The 18,646-nt window shown below is 42.4% G+C and overlaps 1 protein-coding gene across 2 annotated transcripts in view; it reads right to left on the bottom strand.

Moving 5' to 3' along the window:
* Positions 1-2,582: 2,582 nt before the first annotated feature.
* Positions 2,583-18,646, bottom strand: part of MAN2A1 (mannosidase alpha class 2A member 1) — a 170,584-nt gene continuing 154,520 nt past the window's right edge. For both annotated transcript variants that reach the window (XM_026498478.4, XM_044383966.3), the window contains exons 20-22: positions 17,447-17,641; positions 6,971-7,081; positions 2,583-5,418 (exon numbers count right to left, since the gene is read on the bottom strand). In XM_026498478.4, the coding sequence (XP_026354263.1) occupies positions 5,266-5,418; positions 6,971-7,081; positions 17,447-17,641 (459 nt within the window). In that variant the 3' untranslated portion in view covers positions 2,583-5,265. The remainder of the gene's footprint in view (positions 5,419-6,970; positions 7,082-17,446; positions 17,642-18,646) is intronic.

The following is an 18,646-nucleotide window of genomic DNA, read 5'->3' as shown; positions in this document are numbered from 1 at the left end:
TTTGAGAGCAACATTGAAACAGGAACAAGGGCAAAGCCCCCAAGAGGAATCATCTTGGCATGTTAGAGACCCGTGAGGACCCTAGACAACAGTAAGATGGGGGCATGGTAGAAGATAAGGCTGATTTGGCTCAGGAAAGGATTTCTTAAACACCCGCACCCCCTTCTCAAAGTTGAGATGAGGGGGAAGGGCAGGGACCAAGCCAGGCAGGTCTTCTAGACCATGGTGAGAGTTTTTGTTATTCTGGTGTAATGGGAAACACACAATTTTCAACAAGGAAGATATGTTTCGAATTTCACTTTCTGGCTTCTGTGTGAAAAGGAGAGACGTCAGGGGGCAGGAGCAGGAGTAGACAGAGCTGTTATAAGGCAGAGTCCATGTACACAAGGGTTGCCTGAAATTGGGTGGCAGTGGGACAAGTGGACAGGTACTATGGGATGCTTCCTAGAGATTGTAAGGTATAGGAGTTATGGTCAAGACAAGTTCGGTAAGAGCAGAGAGAAATTACTTCCTGAGGAAAGTTCCAGGCCAGTGCTTTAGTGTGCATATGAATCCTCTAGGGATCTTGGTAAAGTGCAGATTGTGACTCAGCAGGTCTGAGGTGGGGCCTGGGATTCTGCATTTCCAACCAGTTTTCAGGTGATGTCACAGCTTCTTGTCTGAGAACCACATTCAGTAGCAGGATTCTAGCACATGTGATCTTAACTTACATATTTGGTTATATTTCCTGCTACCGTCCTAGACATACCATGTACAGACCGGTGCTAAAACAGTGGCCACATGTTGCTATTTAAATTTAATTAAACTAAGATATTCAGTTCCTAGTTGCACTACTACATTTCAAATGTTCAAAAGCCACATGTGGCTAGTGGCTACTCTATTGGACAGCACATGTGTAATGAACTTGCCCTTATTAAAGAAAGTTTTATTGGATGGCACTGCTCCAGGCAGAAGAAACTGTTTTCAGTTCTCTATGCTTCACGTTACCATCTTTCCTTATTCTGTCTTTTCCGAGGAACACACGTATTGTCTCTGTTAAAATCAAATGCATCTTTTAAGAACTATCTCAAGTCTACCTCTTCCATGGAACTTTCCTGGAACTGAAACTGGGTGTGCTGTTTCCTTCAAATCTGTGTATTGGGTCTTCTGAAATGTATTTCTACTGTATTTTGTCTGCCTAGTGTTCAAAGTACCCAGCTCTTTTCTCTGGTTTCAGAATCCCATTTTCTGTGGGTGTGCATGTTGGGGAGGGGGAGGACTATTTCTCACCCAGGTGATTCCGTGTGATTCACGTGAACTAAACTCTGCCCTCACCATGGGCATTAGCATATGAGCCAGGTGACAGCCAGTGACATCAGTCCCAGGACATTTGCTGAGAAATTAAAGGCGCTCTCTTTCACTGTGGTCACCATGCCGGCTGGACGCGAGTCTGGTTCTGCTGGCAGCCATTTTGCCCTCAAATGTGCAGCCCTTGCCCGGGCATGAGAACCATGGAGAGGAAAGCAAAACCAGGAGATAAAGACAGATCCTGGATGACATCATCTCATACTTGGCTCTGACCGTATTTGGAGTGCTCTATCTACCCTTGACTGTTAGTTACTGGGACCAATAAATTTTCTAGTTTTGCTTCAGCTGGTGTCCACTGAGGGGAGTCTCGTCTGACAGCCTCTCCTCGGGTGTCTGTGCTCTGCTCTCACATACAGCGGCGCAGGGACTTTGCTAAATCTCGGCGACTCCCCTTCCGGCTACCCCTTCAGCCAGCTGGTCACAATCACACCTCTTTGGTTTCGGTTCACAGCTTCATAGGAGGCATGAGAGCAAATATGTACCTAAATCAAGTTTTTCTTTCCAACTTTTAATATTCAAGGCATGTTGATAATCAAATATGATGGAGCCAAAGACAATTTTCATTATCTGCTAATGAAATGATTATGGTTATTTCTCTTAAGTTTTTACAGTTTGGTATATACATATTACAGGTTGATGAGCCTCTTAACTAAGTCACCCAAAACAAGCCCAAACTCCCTAGTTGGCATCTATCACTTGCCTGGCTAACCCAGATGAACCTCCAGTGTATTTGTCCTTCAGCTGCCCTCACCTCCTGGCTTTGAAGGAACTCCCTGAAAGCTACTACGCGGGGTGCTGCTTGGGGCCAGCAGGCTGCTGGAGTTCCTCCAGGTCCCACTCTCAACCCACTCTACCTTCTGGATCAGCTCACAAGGACCTTCTTGGCCCACGTGTTGTCTTACTCTCATTTTTGTCCTGTAATAAATGGAATCTGACAAGAACACGCTCCTCCAATTGGCTCAGAAGGCCCCACAGGTACCGGGCTGTCAGGAAGGTTCCTAGACTCCAAACGCAAAGGTGACCCCAAATCCAGACAAGAAACTCACCACCCCTCCCACCCTGTCTGCCACTTGCTCTCTAAAACTGTATTTCCCAAATAGAATTGGGCAGAAGGTGGAGTGATTCATTCCTGAAAGAACAAAGAATAGACCCTCACTGTTTTACCCTACCCCTCAAAACATATTAATATACGTTGTTTAAAAAATAAGACTTAAGCAGCACTCTAGAGGACTGTGTACATGGTAAGATTTGTCTTTTATTAGAGATCTTATATTACATATTCCCAAAAAGATATAAAATCTTCCAAGAGAAAAATATCAAAACCTATTTGATTCCAAGATAAGCAACATAATCAAAATCAAAGCAAAGATTTTCTTCCAGACAAAGGAATGTGAAAACATTTCGGCACAAGTACAACAAAGACATGGGAAGGTAATTACAATGTTTCACAACACATTTGATAGCATTTTATTTTAATCAGTATTTGAAGAAAACAAAGAGGCCGAGTTCTCAAACACTGCAGGTATAAGCTCAAATTTTCAAAAAAAAAAAAAAAAAAAAAATCACAGGACGGAATGAACTACTTGCTCAACTGAACATCTGCGATAACAAATGTAAAAATACCTAAGCAAACAGATATGCCACCGAGATCACAACTGAAGTGTGTGGTTTTAGTGTGTGCCAGAGACACTACATTATTTAATCGGTTCTTGACCACGACCCAAAGCAAAAGCATCCTCTCTTCATTTCCCTGATGATTTATTCTAAAAATAAAAAGCAGAAACTTGCTGGTTTAAAGAGAATTTCTGCTTTACCTGTGAACCGCTGGTGGCAACACACACCAAGACCCGGACTGACACGGGACAGATCCACCTCAAACAACCAGAAGTGGCAAAACCACTGTTATTGCATCAAGGTTTTTTATTTCAACTGATCAGAATTTCCAGGATGATTAAGCGCACCCACTTAACCACAGAACACAGTGAACTCCCAAAGGAAGGTTTTACATTTAAGATGCAATGAAAATACTGATCTTATTCCTGGGATTTGCTTCTGGCAATCTTAACATCTACAGATGTCCACAAAAAGGAAGTTTTTCTTTTTTTTTTTTTTTCCTTTTAGTTGTTTATCCCTCAAAATGAGGAAGGAAACTTACAGTACATGTTTATTGCATGAAATTACTCCCTTATAATATCTTCATCAACACTAGTATTGTTTCCTTAATCATTAAAGGCGAAAAAAGTTTATGAACTTAACATAACTTAGCGATAATCTTAGGAGCTGCATCTTGATAAAAAAAAAAAAAAAACCAACAGATGATCTATCAGACCACATGGTGAAGCGGAAATTAGGTTTCAACTTCTCTACGAAGATGCTGGAATGGCAGGAGGTAAAAGGAAGTTTAAAGTCAGAGAATACTAAATTTATTCGGTAACACAAAGAGAATTTTCAAAAGTGTACATACTCAACGAATCCTTTCTATCCTAAAACTGAATACTCTAAATGTTTCTAATGTTGCTTCAATTTTAATGTCACATTAATGGTGATCCCAAATAAATGTTATCAAAAGTACTGTAATGGCACATAGGCTTGGAACTTCACTTTGAGGTTAGCACGTACAAAAGTTTGAAATTCACTCAACACACATGTTCTTTAATAAAATAAATCACGATGAACTACATATAAGTGGGTTTCAAAACAGATTCCCTTTTAAAGCATTCTTTCATAGAGTTACCTCCTTGGAAATGGAAACAGTGTATGGATTTTGCATGTTACAAAATCCTTGCTTCAAGCTGCAGTCGTCTTGGCAGCAGCATATTTTAATTAGCAGTATTTTTTCTTCCTTGTTTTGTTTTCTGACATCTCAGTACATTCAAATAGTCAAAATGTTTAGAATAACATCACCACAAATTTAATGAAACAGATCAGAACGTGGCCAGCATTGTCAGGCAAAACTGGTAACACTTTACGTGTCATAGAAAGTACCCACATTCTCCCCGCCCCCCGCCCGCTCCCCCCTTCCTCAAACAGTCATATGGACACCAAAAGATTTAACAAGACTTATAAAAAAATAAGGCACATTTATCTTGATATGGTTATTTTTAAAATAGAAAACCCCTCTCCGAACATCTGTATTCAAATGAGCTGTGTAAAAAGACACCTTCTGGTACCTAAAAGAGGTTCTGGTACCTATGGAATTGCTTCTTCTATTTTAGTGACAATGGAATAAATTGCACCTATCCCACATTGTCAAGTAATGAAAATATGCCTCTTTTTCTACTACTGAATGATTCAAAATCTGCTACTTCTGGAAATACTTACAAAGGGTGAAAAGGGAGGGTCAAGTGGTACATTAGAAAAAGGTGTGAAGATCAACGATGTACAGATATCATAAGGGTTGATGGATTGCACTTTTCCACACATTTCAATACACAAAATTTTTCTAACGGGTATGAACGACTGCAACCATTTTGGCCATTAGCTGTTACCCCTCAGCTTTTTATTCCATTTTGGTAAAAACGGGTATTTTTGTAAAACTAATGAAGGATCAGCAACGTGAATACTTACAACAATCTCTTCACAACCCCCGACACAGACATAGTTAGTTAGCATTTAACCTGAGATACAATCTGTGGAGAGGTTGTTTTAGACATTTCTTCCTTCGTTGCATCGATTCATACTGATGGTGGTGGTGGTTCATGGATGGAACTTAAAAGAAAAAAATTGGCTATAGCATGGCTTTTTTTTTTTTCTTTCTGTACTGGTAAAACAAAACAAAACAAACAAAAAACCAAAAAACAATCACAGAATTCATGTCCTCACAGTAGCCAGAAGCTAAAAAATGTGCTTCCTTATTGCACGTCAAACCAAGAAGTGTATAAAAGACAATGCTTCCCAATCTGAATCTGGAAGCCAGGTTCATCTCAACTGGATTCGGAATGTGCTGATTTCCATGGGACTCAAGTGGATTTCACTTATATTTCGGGCGTCTGGAGGTGAATGCATCAAGGATAATGAGGAAGGTATGAGACTTGCAACAGTAAACATGCTAAAAAGCTTCTGTACCAAAATCTAGAAAATAATAAAAAAAAGTTGCACAGTTCAGTCAACTTTGAAGAAAGATTAGGAGCACATCTATGTATTTATTCAGTGGAAAATAGCAGGAGAATGAAACAGTGTATTTAAAGTTTTCTTTTAATGATAAAAAGGGGAAGGGGAAGGAGACTGGGCAGAGCTGTATGTGCTTGGGCACAGACTGTCCTTGGAGGGACACCTGGGAGAAGGGTAACCAGCAGAGGACGGCTCACTCCACATTCTTATTCCGAATTTACTGGGAACTACCATAGGCAGGGGACACTTTTTCAATGAAAGAAAAGACATCTATGAGCCAGCAAGCTTTAAAAACATCTGTATCCTCTTAAACTCAACATCTACCCTAACAGTCGTGGTTCTTCTTGCTCACAAAGAACTGAGAGGAAGGACACAGGCCCGCTACAAGCAAGGCTCCTCGTGCGGGTGAGTCCCATTCGCAGGGTTTCTCACCCTACGTCTCTCTGGACCATACAATCCCCTTAAGACCTGATGCCTTAACGTCTACATACAAATGCTTACAACCAAGTATACTCACATCGGTAATAAGGAAAATGTAAATATAATGAAAAAAATCAGTGCTTTCTTCACAATAACTCCACGTACACATGACACAAGAAATGGAGCAGCTTATCTGCCTAAGTGGATTTCGACCCCCTACCATATTTTCTTTTCTCTCCTTTTCAGACCCTGTGCACACTCTGATTTGTAGGGTGGAGACTGAATCACTTGAGTCTGATCCAGGGTATCTGTGAGGTTTTGGGGAAGAGCTGGGTCAGCTGAGCTGCCCCATGGGGTAGACCCGCCTGTGTGCCATCCAGCTGTCTCCTGTGAGCACAACGTGCTCAGAGCCAGAGGCAGAGGCTGGAGGTTCATTCCCTTCCAAGGAGAGGCTAAGGGGAACTACCAGCAAGGCCGGCTCCAAGGAGACAGAAACACCGGCAGGCCGGCAGGTCAGCCCGAGGGCAGGTCAGCCCGAGGACCTGTTCGGCTGGCACGCCGCGGATTCCTATGCAAACCTGGCTCCATCAGGAGATCGAGAGCCTCATTTCCCCAGGGAAACAACTGACTGGAGCGAAGTAAGGCTGCTCCGGGGCTGTGGTGAGACTCCCCGACTGGCCAGGGTCGCCTGTCGCTTCCCTACCGCTCCCCACCCCACTTTAGTTATGACAAAACCTGCTTTAGCCCCTCTGAGACTTTCCGGAACTAGATCCCACATGAGCATGAATGACAGAGCAGGAAATATGAGGGGTGGGTGGGAAGAAGATGCTTTGTCGGCCGGCCACAGAAGGCCTAAGAATGTTGTCCTCACATGTGCACGTGTTCCAGACATGCATTTTGATGCTGACAAGGAGAAGAGATTGAAGGCTGAGAAAGTGCCTTAAGATGGAGAGACTTGAGCTGATCACAGCAGCTGAGGCGAAGGAGTCCGTGAAGAGGCAATGAAACATTATCGTATTGTCAGAACTATTGGCAGAAAGCAAGGATTTCAAAGCGCATGAAGTCAACAAGCACAAAGCACTTTTCAGCTCACCTTTCCCTGGGTCGTGGAACAAAGCAGCCCCGTGTCTCTGCTAGAGAAGCGGCAGTCAAACCCCTTCCTGTGGAGGATCAAGGCTGCCTCGTCGGAATGCTTGCCGTCCACCTGCAGACGAGCAGAGAGTGACAACATGCCACAGAAACATTAAGGCCAATAGCGACACCACTGTAGAGTCCACCGTCTTGAAGTCAGTATCCCCAAACCACAAATGCTCACTTTATTTAGCAGTGAAGCCAGGAAAATTCATTTCCCCTCAGGTCCCACGTTCACTGCCACGCCTGCTACATGCCCCTCCCTCTCCCACAAGGAGGCAAGTGACGTTATGTTTTAAGGTTCCTTAGTAAGTCACCTCATGCCCTCGATTCTGGCACAGTCCCGGAGGACCTGGGTGTCCTTTTGCCTACATGCCACATACTGTTTCATCAAAGTTTCTTCAAATAAAGCATTTATTTATTTATTTATTTATTTATTTATTTATTTATATTTTTTAAAAATATAAATTCAATTACCTAACATACAATGTATTATTGGTTTCATGTCTAGGTAGAGGTCAGTGAGTCATCACTCTTACATAATACCCAGTGCTCGTTACATCACATGCCCTCCTTAATGTCTATCACCCCATCCCCTAACCCCTCTCCCTTCCAGCAACCCTCAGTTTGTTTCCTACGATTAAAAGTCTCTTATGGTTTGTCTCTCTCTCTGGTTTCGTCTTGTTTTACTTTTCCCTCCTTTCCCTACGATCCTCGTTTTGTTTCTTAAAGTCCACATCAGTGAGATCACATGATAATTGTCTTTCTCTGATTGACTTATTTCGCTTAGCCTAATACCCTCTAGTTCCATCCACGTCATTGCAAAGGGGCAAATAAGGCATTTAATTTTTATTTATTTAGTTTTTAACATATACATCAGTTGAATAAAGTGTATCTGAATTTAGTCCTTATCTGGTCATTGAATGATGTATCATCCATCTCACAACTGAAACACACTTCTTTATTGAATGCTAATTTTTGCTAATTACATTAACATTTTTAATCTTTAATGCATTGGTTCATTATTTTTATACAAAAGACATTTAAATTGAATTAGTTATGCTTATCACTTGCTAGGCCAACCACATTTATTAGCTTGATGTTTCATTTAAATTCACATTACAGAAGCTATTCTTCTTGCGCAGGCGAAGAGAGAAATACTAAACACGACGAGTCCGCTACAGGGATCAGTGCCCACTTTCCTACGGGAAAATTTCCTGCGTCCATTTAAGTAAGGATGCCATGAGCGCTCTGAATGTTTTAAATTACGGTTCTCTTGATAAATTTTATGTTTCCTAAAGGAGGGAGATGCTTCTGATAATAAGCAAAATAAACTAAGAATCCTTGGACGAATTAAGAAAGGTCCAGCTATTCGAAGGAGTTGAGTGTGTGCCGCACTGACCTATGATGAAAGTGACCCCCTCTCCTCTTCTGTGGCCACAGTTACGAATATGTCCAAGTTCTTAATCCTCCTCACTAGGGGATGGGATTTTTAAATGTGCCATAGAGACACCTTTTCCGAAGAGCTGCCGGCGCTCTCACCACTGATTTGATTCTAATGTGCCCGAACAATTGAAAGCTGTCCTCACCTCAGATTCTTGGCGGGGATAACCTGTTTTATGACACTTCACACTGGTATTTTGCTGTGGTACTGCTACGACTTAGTTTGAAGACAGAGGGAAAAAGTCATTTAAGGAATTCTGAGTCATCACAGGACCAACACGATAAACATAGCAAGTGTAAATCGTATGATAAGGATTTCTAATAAAATTTCAGTGTGTTTCACACAGTCCCAAAACAGCATGAAAAGAGCACAGCAAAAAAAATCCTTCGTTTATCATATACATAAGGTCTGCAGGAGAACAACAAGGGCAATTCTGTCATGGACTAAGTGCATAGTCTTGGAATAGGCACGGACACGTTTCCCTTCTTCATGAGTCATGGTATCTTGTAAGATGCTGACAATACCGTGTTTGGTGGCTTAGCTTACAGGACAGAACGTGTTGGTGCAGAAGCTGTAGAAAGTGGATCAGAACCTGGGTTGGGAGTCAGGCAGCTCGAGATCTAGATCCTAGCTCTGCAATTTCCTAGATGTTTTTAGCAAAACCTGGTTTTTCCTTTACCATAAAATGGAGATGAAATGAAATTCAATGGTGTAACAGGGACTCAGCCCAGTGTCTGCAGCAGAGGAAGCCCTCGGTACATTTTAGCTATTTTGATTTCTATCAATATAATCTATCAAATAAATATTGGTGATTATCTCCCCAATAGCTACCAATTAAACAATACTCTCCCTTAACTTATTATTCACAAATTTTCTTTAGTGACATCATAACTTTGCAGCTGAGGCATCAGAGACCCTCCAAACTACATGTCAACAATCATGCATCAAGATCATAACAAGGTCCCAATTCAGATTCACTACTTAGATGGTCTATTGATGAGGCTCTTTTAAAAGCACCAACCATTATAACCTAAGTATTTGGCCATTTTAACTTACTAGACCATCCTCACAAAACCACCTGACAGCAGGCTTTGTGAAATTTCCTGCAACACATCTGCTCTTGAAATAATGAATGTGTGAGGCCTTTAGCAGACGGGAGGTGACAATAAAAAAAGAAAAAAGGAAGCATCTTTGGAATTTTGCCATTCATTTTACAAGAGATTTAAACAACATGAAAAGTAGAAATTGAAGTCATAAAGAGTAATTTTCACCGATGGAAAAGAAGTTCCACTTTCTCTCAAAACTAAAACTGCATCACTTTCGTAACAACCAGAACACCAACCGAAATAGCAATCATCTTGTCCAAGTTTTTAAAAATTAAATATTCATGAAAGTATCAGTTTTCAAGCAAAAATACCTGAGGCAAAGCAGCAGTTTTTCAGTTTCAAAGTCTGTCTCGTCATTTTATTTCCAAGAAAACTGTTTTTCAAAGTAGGGAAACTGTGAATTTAACTTGAATATGCATGCAAGAAAACAGATACCTCCACAAAAAAGATGTTGTTCACTTGAGGAGAGTAAACAGACTTTGAAAGACCTGTTTTTATATTCATTAATGTATCAGTACTATTTGGACCTCAGGAAAAAAAAAAAAAAAGGAAGGGGGTAGGGAAGAAAATTTACAAAGTTCGAAATTGTGCCAAGCACTGTGCTAGGGGAGCTTCAAAATAAGCGTCTGTGTAAAACAGCTCCGCTCACGGTTGAGGCTGAATCCCTTCAGGAAGGCTTGGGTGTTCCAAAGTCCCTCAGAGAATCCGCTGTAGAACTTTCTTCAAGGGGATAAAGCAACCTGCAGCTCTGAGGCTAAGCAGGGCCCGGGAGGTGTCTCTGGCGACTGGGGGATGGAGGGAAGACGGTGTGGCTCGCCGAAAGAAGCCATCAGAGCTAGAAAAAGCTGGATCGGGGGCAAGGTTTGGTCTGGTTCTCACCAACCAGTCCTGTGTCTGAGAAGACGTCATTTAACCTCTCAGAACTCAGAAAACTCGGTGAGACGCGTGAAGCGCCCCTCGGAGGATCAAGGGCCAACCTCAGTGACAGTAACAGTAATCGCTGCTAACACCTTCTGAGCGCACTTGCCGTGTGCGGGACCCTGTACAGATCACCTCTCACGGAAGAACTCGATTCGTCTCACAGCAGCCTCTGAAACAGCGGAGGTGGTATACAAGGCTGCATTACTATATCCCAGCGCATGTCAACATCCCGGTCGTGAAGCATGTCCTCGCACAGTCAACTAACAATGATCACAGACTGACCCTACATTAGTCCTTCATGATCTTGCCCACAGATGGTGGGTGGATCCTTCTAAGGGTGTCCCCTCATTACTGAGGTCAAGAGAAAAACAGGCAGAGTATTCCCTAACATTTTCAGCACTCTCGCTCCCCTCTGTTCCCATACAAGAGGAGTATAACGTTCTGGGTGGGCATCTGGAGTCAGACACGCTGGGGTGTGCCTCTCGGCACCCCATTTACTGGCTGCATGACCTGGGAAAGCTACCTACCATCCCTAGGTCAGCTAGTTTCCTCTTGTATAACGGGGGGCACAATATTGCCTACCTTCACAGTACTGCTGGGAGAGCTAAATATGGCTCTCTTTACAGAGAGAACACTCAGCATAATGCCTGGCACACAGACAATGTTGAGGTACCTTATTAATAATTTTTCAAAAAATATATATGGAATACACGTCAAGGTGACATGGAGTTTATTCTGAGAATAAACTTCAACCTCCAATTCATAAAAAAAAGAAGTGCCTACATTTTTATTTCATCTTTAGTAACAATCACCACTGCTCACGACTGAACTCCCACCACCGAGAACCTTCATTCGTCAAGCACTGAGTGCTTACTACGTGCCAGATACTGTTCTAAGTGGTCTACAAACATTAACTCATTTCATCCCCAGAACATCTCTAAGGTGGGTCCTACTATCATGGCCACCTTGAGAATGAGGCACGTGGGAGAACGAGGGGCCGTGTGCTAAGTGACCCGGCCAGTAAGTGCAGGTGACGTGCTCAAAGGCAGCGTGACTCACACACACGAGCTCCACCCGCCTGCCTTCGCTCGAGCTATGGGCGCTCACGGACGTCCCACTAGGAGGGAGAAGAGAAAGAGCACTTCTCACGGAATAGAAGAAAAGGCTGTAACACGAAGGAGCTCACTCTCTGATGTGAGGTTAGAAAACGGGAGTCTTTAATCCAAGGTTCCAGCAGCACTAAAACCATGGCTTAACAAAAACACACGTCAATTCAGAAAGAAGGTTTGGACACTGTCATTTCCATCCATCCGGCTTGCTTACCCATCCATTCACCCCATTTTAAACAGGATTTAAGGCCGTTCTGAAAATTAAACACGCACATGGCAGTGTCTCCGAAGCAAAGGAGCAGGCAAGTGTTCTCTATCAAAGTGGGTGAGAACTCAGAACAGAGAGCTGTGCTGGTCCCGGCTCACAGCTAAAGAAACCGGATTTGCTCATTAATAATGTGAGCTTCACAGATGAGTACTCTTTCGGACACTGAAGTAAACGTTATGTGCATCCACTTTTCTTCTGTAGAAGAAAGAAGCTGTAACTCTGACTAGATTCTCCAAGAGAAATGTGTCCCCACCCTCGGTCAAAGAATGTCTAAGGTCTATATAGATTAAGGCATGGCTAAACACGTGGTGGAAAAATTTCTCCAACCTGCCCAGGTTCCTTGAAAACGCCTACCGACATCCATCTTTCCGGTATTCTGGCATCTGGAAAGGTGAGAAAATTGCACGCTGCATTTTAAGTTCTGAGACAGGAAATAACCAGTAGAAATTCATTTTCCAGGGCATTCATTAAAATGTCCAATAACAGTTATCCTGTTTTGATCAACAAGATAAGATGACAGAAAGAACGGGGAAGGTGAATGGCTGTTCTTAGATATGTACAACAAAGGAAATTTTCTCCGCAATTTTCACCTTTCCAGAAGCCAGGGAGATTAATAAAGCACCAATCAATTCTTATAAGAAAGGCAAAATGAAGTAAAAACCTTCAACTGCCTCTTACAAGAAAAGGGGGCGGTGTAAACAAGTGGAGAGAGAAATCTCATTCAGTAAGTGGTGCTGATGTTGAAATGATTTGTTAACTATTTACGAGAAATGGTTAAGCAGAACTTAGAATAAAATGTCACAGAGAACAGGGCTAAATGTAATACACAGAGATAGAGGTAGATAGACATATAAAGATACATATCTATAAATGAATTAAATAAAATATATCTGAACATAAAAGTGGGGAAAATAATCTGGGGGAAAGAAAAAGATTGAATAACATATTGGTGTCCAAAACACCAAGGCAGAATGGCTCCATGAAGCCTAATTAAATGGCTTAATCAAATTCCTTCTGGTCCCTGGAATGTCCGCATTCCAGGCTGAACCTATCACTGCAGCCTACAGAACCCCAACCGATGATCCGTGCCCCCGTGAGATTCTCCCAGCATCCTCTCTACCACGACTCCCTTCCCCCTTAATCAATACCCTTTCCTAATGGCATGGTTTTCCCATTCCCGAACACTTCAGCGGTGCTCCTGTTCCCCAGTTTTCAAGTCTTTACAGATCTTCTTTTGAGTATCTCAAGCTTTTGACAGTATAAGAAAAGGAGACGGTAAAGAGAAGAGAGAGGGGCCGAGCCTACAGGAGGAGAAGGCAGACAGTTACACTGCTGGACGGGACTGCGCTGGGGCTAGACGCTGGGGCACTCGGCAGTGCTGTGAGACAGGGTTTAAGAGATGTTTGCTCCCATCTTCATCTGACTGCAACTATATGACATGCAATTAGTTTTTTCCAAAAACATATCAAAATAAGAGCAAGATATGCTTATGTAAAACCATAAAGTCATCTACCAATACAGAATAATTCCTGAAAAACTGGACTCTGAGGAGCAGATTTAGTAACTCTTAAGAAGTCGCACACCACCCCCTGAGGCCCAGTAGAGCACCCAGATTCAGGAAGCCTGCCTGTGGGCCCCCATTCTGCCACGTACTGCTGCGTAATTTTATCTTAGTCATCTACTTTCTAACTCTGACTTTCCCAATTTAGTAAATGGAGATAACGGTAATTTCTAGAATCATGAGAGTTTTAAAAAATTACTAATTCCTAAGTTCCACCACCCCAGGCCTACGGAATCAGAATCTCAGAGATGGGGAAATTTGTTAAAGTCTCTATTTCCAAATCTCCCCGGTGTGATCAGACGCACTGACTCTGAGGACCGGTCACTGGAAATGCTGCAGCGCCTTGGTGGGTCTGCACCCCTGCAGACCCTCCCTTGCCTCTCTCCCTGCTCCTCGAGCCCATAACCACTTTCTCCCTGAGGAGTGAGGTTGAGGAACCTGCAGACGGTGGCCCAGGAGCTGGGCAAGCAGGGGCCTCGTCCATCACGCTGCCAGTGAGGAGGTGAGGCAGAAGGATGTGGCTCCCTCGTGTCACGGGGGTCTCGGACACACTGCTCGCGGAAATACTGGGAGGCGGCGGTCAGGAAAATGCTTCCTTACATGCAGGCCGATGGAGACCTCTGGTCTTGCTTGGAAGCCGAGAGCAATGTTGACATTATTTCAGTGGGAAAAATGCTTTGCAACCTCCAAAGGAACGATTCATTACTGCATGTTTGGGGCTGCCAGCACACACAAAATAGGAACATAATCCAAAATGCTGAGGTCTGGCTTCTGGATTTCTTCCAAGTCACATTTGTCTTCTTTTAGTGTAACCATGAAATTACGCTTGACACCTTTTTAAGTGCCAGGCTGTCTTTGATTCAATACCTACATCACCTTCTTTCAATGATTATTTTCCTGTTATCAGAGGTGAAGGAACAGAAAGCAATTCTTTAAAGAAGTGATTCTGAATGGACCAATCAATCCCCTTGGATTACTGGTCAACTTTTAAACAACTATTAGAAATATGTGCTAGGAGTCAAAGACTAACACAGGAAGCAGCACTGATTGATAGGATAATGTAAAACAGCCCCAAATGCTGAGTTCTGCATGACAGTTATGGTTAAGCATTAACATTTCAGTCTTTATTCTTCCCGGTCAAATGATTAAATTGCTTTTTATTTCCTCTGCTAAACCCCAGTTTGCACCTGAGTTGGCAAGTACGGTCAGGACCCTCAGGACAACAACGTATGTTTTCAAAGGGCTTTCACAGCCTTAGTTTACGTGTTTCTCACAACAGGCCTGCAGCAGGCAGATCTGGTATCAGCCCCGTTTTATAAAGGGTAGCTGAGTCAGCACTTGGCCAGCCATCAGGGCAGTGGAGGTGGGCCACCTGTCGAAGGGTGCGAGTAGCAAGGGGAAGCCAAGTGGACATAGTGAGTGGAGGCCAGACTGTACAGAGCCTAAATGCTGGAGGCTCTGAACCAACTCAGTAGCAATGGAATTTAATCTGGGAAGTGCTGAGAATTGTTTGACAGGAAGCCAGGCAATAAGCAGGGAGAATGAAAGGAGCAGGTAACCACAGAAAAGAGGATCAAGTGCCAGGCCTGGATTACAGAGGGTGAAACCCTACATTCATTGACTCTAGACAACTGGATCTGCTTCAAGAAAACAATCATGGGCAAGAGTCACCTAGAAACAAGGCTAAGGAGCAGTGGCTGCCGTGCGCCCCAGAAGCCCTCAGATCCTTAGGCTGCCTACGTCCTCTACCATCCATGCCCAGAGACGGCAACCTGAGGCTCAGAGTCTTTGGCACCCCCCAGTCTATCCCCTCATTCCCTTTAGCTCATGAATTAATGCGAGGAAAACTCAGGGAGGCTATCCATCTCTGGTGTGTTTTTCCCGTGAGTCAAAGAGTCGACCCACTTGGGGCGCCTGGGTGGCACAGCTGTTAAGCGTCTGCCTTCGGCTCAGGGCGTGATCCCAGCATTATGGGATCGAGCCCCACATCAGGCTCCTCCGCTATGAGCCTGCTTCTTCCTCTCCCACTCCCCCTGCTTGTGTTACCTCTCTCGCTGGCTGTCTCTATCTCTGTCAAATAAATAAATAAAAAATCTTTAAAAAAAGAAAAAAAAAAAAGAAAAGTCGACCCACTGAAGACTGTGGCAGACACCTAGAAAGAACACTCGTGAGATTTGCTCAATCAGCAAATTGTTGGTGAGCTCCCACTACGTGCAGGCAGTCTTCCAGGCAACAGGATGCAACAAGGAATCAAAGAAAAGGCCAGGTCACATGGAGCTTCTATTCTCACCATGGCACCCACGTGGAGGCCTTCCTACTTGCTTGTAACTCTTCCCAGACCACTCTACCCCCAGAAATCTGTAAAAGTCTCTTATTCTCTAACCTCCTTCAGACTTTTACTCCATTAACACCCTTTCTGCAAGGTCCTCTTCTAACCACACTATGAAAACTCGTGTCACCTTCCAGAACCATCCTTCCCTGTTTTCCCTCCCTGACACTTATCACCATCTAACACTTCATATGTTCCTCTTATTTTTTCTTCTTTATTTTTCTCCTCCCACTAGAATCCATGCTTCAGAAAGGCAGGGGTTATTGTCTGGTTTGTTCACAATGGTATCCCTAGTGCCTTTAGCTGTAACTGGCACGTAGTCGGCACAAAATAAATTCTGCAGGTCTGTTCACATGATCAAACAAGCCTTCTGACACATGCAGATATATGCAGGCCTCCTGTGTTCACATGTATTCATTATCACAAGCTGTACGGATACACAGGCCTAAGTTCCTTCTCTTGGTCATACAGTTTTAAAAGCCCTATATGTCCAAATTTACAAGCATTTATCCTTACTTTACTTGGTTTGCTTTAGTTCTTTGTGCTTAAACAAAACATTTTTCTCTTCTTATGTGGTCCTCAAACATGAACATTCTCTTCTTTTCATACTCAGGCCATTTATTACATTCCCCACAGAATCCCTAAACACTTACTATTTCCAGCTACGCATATGCCAATTCATAATATCAAAACAGCTCTACAAAAGGTAAAAATGATGTCAAATGTCTAATTTTTACTCTTTTCAAATGCAATCTCTGACTTTAAAAGTAGGCATACATGTAAACAAAAGCAGTCTAACTGAATTAAAATTCCAAATCTAATAAAACCCTCCCCTTTCTTCTTCTAGTATATCTTTAGATGTCTCTAAATAGTTGGTTTCTCAACGCAAAGGTCTGAGTTGCAGTGATTTTCAGGAGAAATATATGAATGTATAAGGCCTCTGATACAGAAATAATTAAATGCTATGCTTCTTAATTCTCTAACTCCTCAAGAAACACTGGCTAACAAGGAGAAATGAATGGAAAATGCCAGTAGAGCTGATCTTAAGGCCTGTTCTCCCACCTACTATTATGTGACCCCAGGCCAGCTTTTGCTTTCTTATCTGTAAAAAGATAATATTCCCTGACCTTCTCACCATACAGAACTTTATCCAGGATTAACATCTATTAGTGGTGGGATATGCTCTAAACTATAGAGCAACAGTCAAATGAAAGGCAGAGTGACTCTGCCTAAAGGCCAAGTCCTCTGAAGGGCTCCTTGAAGCACAGTAAAACTCACAGTACAGTTGACCATTGAACAGTGCAGGGGGTTACGGGCGACGACCCCCCCCGCCGCCCCGAGTCAAAAATCCGCATGACTGACTCTCTCACAACATAACTACTATCGGCCTACTATTGACTGGAAGTCTTACTGATAACATGAACAGGTGATCAGCACACATTTTGTATGTTATATGTATATTACACTGTATTCCTATAATAAAGTAAGCTAGAGAAAAGAAAACGTTAAGAAAACCGTAAGGAAGAGAAAATACATTTTTAGTACTGTACAGTGTTTATCGGAGACAATCTGCGTAAGCGGACCCATGCGATTCTAGCTCATGCTGTTCAACGGTCAGCTGAATTTCCTTCTGCTTCTCATCCCTTATGTCAAATATATTACAAAAGAGTAATTCTTCCTAGATCCATTGTGGCATATACCTTTGACTGTATGGTCCTCAGATTAACGAGATGAATGTCACAAGGCAAAGATGACAGTAACGGTGAGAATTCACCTAGCAGCTGAAGGGAGGGCACAGGGATCTTTTCTGTCATCGTAAAGACTGGATGATTCAGGAAAGAGGAAGTTACGTGGCTAACGAGAGAAGGATAACTGACCGACTTCTTTTCTTCTTCCTATCAAGAAAAAACAGAACTGTTGAAGTGTTATATCTGCAGTTTTCACAATATTAGTGGAATTACCTGACAGGGTTTAAATAGAAAAGAAATATAAACAAGTACTTTAATTTTATTGTATTTTGTAAATAACAGTTTTAGCCAACACACAGATTACCAAGTTCATTTGTAAGCAATATAAGAAAATGAACAGTGTCCACTTAACTTAGAAAGATCTTTTTTTCCAATGCTTTAGTACTAAAAATCCTGACAACATTTTCCAAAAAACATTTTAGGACAAGATATATAGTTTTACTGAAACCCTTTCTCAACCTACCACAAAATTCTTTAAGTAGATGGGTCGGGATACTCATACATCTTGCACGTCATCCAACGTGATCTCTTCTCCCTCAGGTTTTACCCACCATATCCTCATAGTTTCACTTATACACTCGACTAGACCATAACATCTTGAGGTGATCCAAAGCTATGCTCTGTACATGTTACCCAATGACAGGATCTTTTTTGGGGGAAAAAACTCTCTAAATAAATAAGGTTTTTAAATAACACAGGTAATTTGGTAAATCGCTGCCACTGAACTGAAGCTGTTAAATCATGTTATGCAATGGTTAGTACATATTTATCTAGTACACAATTATTCAGTGGAATTTGAAAGCACTTTAGTCATTACTGTGGTGTGTACTTCCACACAAGTGGCTCAGCATGTCCAAACATTAAACAAGTCTGCCAGGGCTGGGGGAGGCATATGGTAGATGACACACTCAATTAATTAAATCAATCACTAAGTAGAACCTTTACCAATAATGCCTAAGGTATAAGAGCACACACAGAAAAACACTGAGAAGAGAAAATAATTTATGTAGAAAGGTTTTCTGATCAACAGTGACACGTGGAACAAATTTAATTTTCTATCTTATTTTTAAACTGTCCATTTCACTGACATCTTCTGATTTTGCATCCTTTTTTGTAATGCTGGGCTCAAATAAAAGGCTTGGCTACTTATCT

This window comes from Ursus arctos, unplaced genomic scaffold (assembly GCF_023065955.2).
Source record: "Ursus arctos isolate Adak ecotype North America unplaced genomic scaffold, UrsArc2.0 scaffold_5, whole genome shotgun sequence".
NCBI classification, from domain to species: domain Eukaryota; kingdom Metazoa; phylum Chordata; class Mammalia; order Carnivora; family Ursidae; genus Ursus; species Ursus arctos.
This window is presented reverse-complemented; position numbering and strand designations above follow the sequence as displayed.